General features: G+C 30.5%; 1 protein-coding gene across 1 annotated transcript in view; it reads right to left on the bottom strand.

Moving 5' to 3' along the window:
- LOC104705088 (metal transporter Nramp1-like) overlaps positions 1 to 899 on the bottom strand; it is a 3526-nt gene extending 2627 nt beyond the window's left edge. The window contains exons 1-3 of the mRNA XM_019227184.1: positions 770 to 899; positions 422 to 593; positions 25 to 111 (exon numbers count right to left, since the gene is read on the bottom strand). Of these exons, the coding sequence (XP_019082729.1) occupies positions 25 to 111; positions 422 to 538 (204 nt within the window). The 5' untranslated portion in view covers positions 539 to 593; positions 770 to 899. The remainder of the gene's footprint in view (positions 1 to 24; positions 112 to 421; positions 594 to 769) is intronic.

Genomic DNA, 6388 nt, shown 5'->3' with positions numbered 1-6388 from the left:
AAAAAAAAAAAAAAAAGAAGGTGAGAACTTACAATTTCCAGGGTCAATATATGCGATTGAAACGAGAAAACCAGGGCCTAAGTAAGCAAAAAAATTCTTCCAGCTCTTCTTCTGCATTCACAAATAAAACAAATCTCATATTATTTTTGAAACCAATGAGATACCAAGAAAAATCAAGATTCTCTGTTTTAATTTTAATAGTCTGATATGTTGACTCTGACAGCGATTTCTTGACTCAGAAACTGCTACTTAGTTTGATTAATTACTACAGTACTTAATAATCAAGCGAGTTTTTTTTCCAAGGTAAAACAAAATTAAGATTTAATCAAGGGTTTAAGCGAAATCCATTAAACAGATTTTATTCATAAGCTAAAATCTTGAGATTATAAATTCATCAACAAGAAAGAAAAAAAAAACAAACCTCAGAGACGATAATCTGATTGGAATCAGAGTTCTCGATGAGTGGAGAGTTGGAGAAGCTTCTGTTACCGCCGGGACTCGAAATGAATTGAGACCGTCCAGATTCTGTAGCCGCCATAGCCGTCCGTCTCTCTTCCTAATCTCTCTCTCTCTCTTTAGTTAGCATAAATAAACTACAACAATAACCATATATATATATATAAGGGATGCGGTTTTTTGGGGAGAAGATAGCTATAGACTCTATAGGTGGATTTTAATTATACAGCATGTTAATTTAATTGTAACCGAGAAAAAAGGGTTTTTTTTAATGTTATTAAAAAAATAAATAAAAAGGATCCTTTGTACGTACCTCGGAATCTCAGTAGAAAAAAACAAAAAAAACAGAGAGTAAAAGAAGCGTAGTAGCAGGAGAACGAAAAAGTGAGAGAGATCTCAGAAAAAGCAAGTTCAAAGGTTGTGACAAGACGATGAAGTGTGTTCTGTTGGGTCCTCAAAGTACATTTAAAGCCTTTTTTTTTTTTTGTCTTAAGTGTTCTTTCTTTCTCGATTTTTTTCTTTTTTTATTTATCAAAGATATGCATATGATCCAATCCGATAAAAGAGATGTAGGACAAATAAAAAATTTCGTAGAATATTCCAAGTTTAAAACTCGTGGGAAATTTTTTCCAGCAAATAGTAAATATAAACCAAATCGAACCGGATATTATTGTTGATATAGCCGATTAAGCTCTTTAATTAATAGATTAATTTATAATAATAAAATGAACGTAAAAAGATTATGATACTACTGGGCAAACTAGCTAGTAGTAATAAACAAAAGAGGATGTTGAAAAGTAGGAAAGGAACAAATTGATGAGGGGTGTGGGTCCAAAGAGTGTGTAAGTGACGATTGGATTGGATCTGAGCAACTCGATCGAGGGGTGGGGTCCTATTCACTTTCAGTGTTTTCGTAGATTCTCTGTAAATGTTTAATTGGGCGGCTTTCTCTTTGGTCCCTAATCAAAACAACACCATTCTTGTTTCTATTCTTATCGAGATACATCAAAGAAAGATTCGGTTGAAGCATGGATTTGGTAAAATAGTACAGTTCTACTTTCAGTTATCCATACCTCTTTCTGCAGTGTTCGTTTAAACTCATTGAGCAAATTAAAATTACTAGGATTTTGTAGCTTTGTTGCCAAAATTTATCTTGATTGCCGAACCATATTTTTAATAAATAACTATCCCTTTTTTGGTTGGGGGGGGGGGGNGGCATATTTCTTAACAAATTATGTATAAATTTAGGTATTTGTAAAATTACTTATAAATTTATTGATATTAGCTTACTATTTTCAGTTTTTTTGGCTTTGTTTCAAAAAAATATTAATAATAAACGAGGAGGAGACATCATAATTGATACTAGGTTTTTACTAAATTATAAATTATTGTATTTAAAAAATAATATTTAATATATTTAGTTTTCAAATTCGCAATTAATTAACTTTTATCTAATTAATTTCTAATTTTGTTTAGAATGTTTTTTTTTCTTCTTATGTTTTATACAATTTAGAACCTAATTACATTATATTTGTTATTAGATAGAATATAAAATTTTAAAATACTTAATTTTGTTTTCCACATGTCTATATGGTATGCTAGTGTATTTTTTTATGTGGATACAATTTTTTTTTTTTTGGAATATTAAGAAGTATGTTTAATATTTTATAGTTCATGTACTAAATAAATTATGAGTTAATTTTCCAAACTGGACTATAAATCTATAGTATATGAAATAAACTAATAGTTTTAGTGTTGGTTCTATAATCCAAACCCCCCATGCTAGGCGGATCACGCAACATGTTTAAAGATTTTTACTCTGCAAAAACTCATTATACGAAACCCATGAAAGTAAAATATAATATGTGAAGCTAAAAGTCACTTTTTATCAAATCAATTTTTCAAATTTTTATCAAGTAAAAAACAATACTTGGATTCACGGGTTTACTTTCATGAAAATACTTCTCGGGGTGAACTTCTTCATTCACCTCCTTATAAAATAAGGAAATAAAATTTTTATACATTTGCAATTATGTTTGTTACCTTTTAAAACACTTAGTTTTTATTTAAAAAATTGAATATAAGTAAAGTTGATTTGTTTATTAAATTAATTATTTAATGTTAATGACATACTTGTAAATAAATTATAACTTCAGGATTTATAATGTCTCAAAAAAATGTATATATATAGATGTATATTGTCGTGGTTCTATGTAGTATGCGGATCAAGAGAAAATTTTATAAATTTTTTCCGCTACTTGATTGTTATTATTTTAACTTACTCAAAACATGTAGTATAGAAAAAACTGGTTGATTGACAAAATAATCACGTTTCATCCACACATGCAAAATGCCTTTTCTCGGCTTCCCATTCAAAACAAATGTCTACACAAAAACTGTAGATGCCTTAATTAATTTCGAGCTACGGATTTAGTTTGTTACGAAATCTGACTTTTTCACACATTGAACAATGATTAGATTTAGGCGAGCTAAGAATTACCACCATAGGTTCTTTCGTCTCGTTGATAAGTGATTAGAGTAGGTTTAAAAAGAATAAGAAAAATTAGAGTAGCTTTTACGTAAAAATGATAAAGAACCGGAATCTCTATATATATTTTGGAAACGGAAGGAATACTGTTGTTTTGTTTTTCCCACTGTTTCTTTAGTTGACTAAGATGCTTTAATACCTTTAGCCGTACGATCGAAAAGATATGAGCCATTGATTTCATGCAATTAATATATATCCCAAAAACGGAAGCATCAGTTTTGAGAGAATATGCCAAATGTTTAGTTAATTTGACCCCCACAATCTACGGCCATCGTTTATCAAGCAGAATAGAAAAGCAGCTTCTTTGATTGCATCAAATTATTAAGATTGCACAGCTAAAGTCTTCTACTACAGTTTCGAAATCGAAAGTGAATAAAATAAGGAACTGTTTAGCAGTCAAGATAAAACTAGCTGACACAATTGTGTATTTTTCGCTATATAATTTATGTCAAGTTGACTTACTTTACGTACATATACAACGTTCTTATCTATATTAATTGTAGTCCATTGAATTTCTATTTAGAGAATCTACCGGTGCAGGGATATATGAAATGATCGCGACAAATCAGTAATATAATATATGTCTAAGAAACCGTTTTTGGAGAATCTACGAGTGCAGGGTTATATGAAATGATTGCGTCAGTTTGTTATAAATTATTATGCATAGGTTATTTACTTATATAGGTGTGACAATGTATACCCTACCAATATATATTTCTTAATCATTTAAGTTATCTGATAAATGAATCAAGTAATCGAGGATTTAATAAGTTTGTTGGTTTCGTTCGGTTATTATTTTTGTCAACGGAAAAATTTGACTCTGTGAGAAATATGGAGCTGGGAGTCCATTAAATTAGTCGACCATGTGTATCCGTTAATATCTCGAGTCCATGAAATCAGTCGACGATGTACATAGAGATATTGTATGTGCTTACTACTCTTTTAGGACTTTTAAATTTTGGGCTTTATATGAAATACGAGAGGTTTAATGGGTTTAGTTCAAATAGCTAATAAATGAATTATGGGCTTTACATATTGAGAAGATAACCCCCGTGACCCACACACGCTCTATCCTTATTTTAGTCACCCAGTACCCCAATTTTGAAAAGATTGAGGAGTTGTGCAATAGTTAGACCAAGATTTAGTCGAAAACCATGAAACGATAGAAAGCAAAAGGAGAAAAACATGTGTATTAAAAAATATCCACAACATATTGCTGACTGCTGAGAATTAGAAAGAGAGGGCAATTGTTTTCGTACACCAAGAAAAACATATATAAATTTAAATTAGAATTGAAGCCAAGCCTAGAAAGCATAATTAGGAACTCTTTCTTTATGAGAAAATTAAAGTGTGGATTTATAAGAATTAGATACATGTTCTTGACTGGTATATCGGTAATGTTACACAAATCTATTAAAATTAGGTTTATTATGGGTTCCAACATAAAACTAAGGGACGATGCTATAACAAAGCAATGAATGAAATATCGACCCCTCGCGTCGACTAAAAAGACGAAGTTTCACACACTACACCATAGTTGTCATTTAGATGGTTTATATAATTTTATTTTCTGTGATTTAAGTTCAATCTCTTTTTTGTTAAAGGATTTAAGTTCAATCTCCAATTTAAAACACGTGGAATTATATATATTCGTCAAAGTTTACACTTTAATTACTGCATCAGTGGAGAGAGAAAAAATGTTGATAGGAATAGTAGTATGAAACTACGTATAATAGTAATTTATTAGATGCACGTTCGTGCACTGACTTATCTTTTAGACTATTACAATGAATTCATCAGGAGAATAATTTTAGTCACTACAAAACCGAATTGTGCATGCACAATCCTTTTTTGTTTTTGGTCGGCCATCTACCAAGACTACCATAAAGAAAAAATAGTTCTTTTCAACAAAACAAAACAGACAAGTGACAAACAAAACGTAAAGCCAAATCGAAACCATCGGACTAAGTTCAATGCATCTCTCTCTAATGGACCTACTGCTTAACTAACCAAGAATACTAATAAATTTCAGCAATTTTTTTAAACAAATTTATGTCGACCAAAAAAAAGAGTCGAACTTTTAATGTCCACGAATAGTATTATACAAACTGAAAAACTTTGAATATTATAAGTATACCGTTATTTTATTACAATATTCAAAAGTTACATTGTAATTATAATCACACGATATTGATTTTGTAAAAGAAGAAAAAAATACTGAATGAGAGTTAACAGTTATTTTAAAACGAATGAAAGTATGAAACATAATGTAAAATTGTAAAATATCGATATTATATGCTTAGTTAACAAGTGAAAGTTATAAAGACTTCGTATTTTTATACAAGAAGTGGATATGTATGTATGTAACTCAAGGTCGAGCAAGTGTGAATTGGTTCTATCGATAAAATATTCTTCATAAACTCCGGTCTAATCAAAAACGTACGGATATTATACCTTTTTGTTTCCTCCATCGATCATAGTATACCTTAAAATTATACTCCATCGGATGAGGATGTTTAGGAAAAGAAAAGAAAGAAAAAAACTTAAAAAGAGAGAGAAATAGATTTAGATATTATGACCGGAAGAAGACAGCCACCACGACAAAGAAGTAAACCAAAACCACTCGTGCGTTCGTGAGTGTGTGTATTTCCGCGTCAACGTGGTCAACGGTCAAAGAGGTCAAAGTCTTAAAAATACAGGAAAGGATGAATTGTGCTTTCTTTCGCTATGGCTTACTACTAACTACCACTACTTGGCCTTGTGTCTCTCTTAATGTTGATTTTTTCTTTTTTTGTCCACTTGTATTTTTTCATTTTCATGACTTCATCATCCGTGACGTCTAATTATTCCATCACCGACCTACAATTTCGATTTTCTTTATTTTTCGTCGGCAAGTCTTTTAGTTTTTGTCTGGACATCCATTCCCAAACAGGCAAACATGCATCGTGTTTGACGATGAATTCAATGTTTGATTATAAAAACTTACAAGTTACGAGTTTTTGTCTTTTGCAGGATATTAACAATGATGGTTTGTGACCAAATTGTTCGTTGAGTGTTATAAGAACCAACCTACATTTCAGTCTCTTTCTTTTTGAATGAAGGAAGAAAAAAACTACTATAAGTAGCCCTACTTTTCTACGAGTGTACTAGTCAGTAGAGAATGATCAAGTTACCTTCTAAATATCGAAACTTAATCTACTTAACATGGTTGTAATTAGTACTAGTATATAACGTTTGTTTTTGTTAATGATGTATATTACCTTTCGATAGGGTTTTATAGACTATATTTAGACTTCTGCATACAACCAGATTTTATTAAAGTTATTTAAACAAAATAGATTGAATTAAAAAAATTCCACTAGTGTGTGTAAGTTGGCACTTCTA

This window comes from Camelina sativa, chromosome 7 (assembly GCF_000633955.1).
Source record: "Camelina sativa cultivar DH55 chromosome 7, Cs, whole genome shotgun sequence".
NCBI classification, from domain to species: domain Eukaryota; kingdom Viridiplantae; phylum Streptophyta; class Magnoliopsida; order Brassicales; family Brassicaceae; genus Camelina; species Camelina sativa.
Note: the sequence above shows the minus strand (reverse complement) of the source record. Positions and strands in the feature narration are given on the sequence as shown.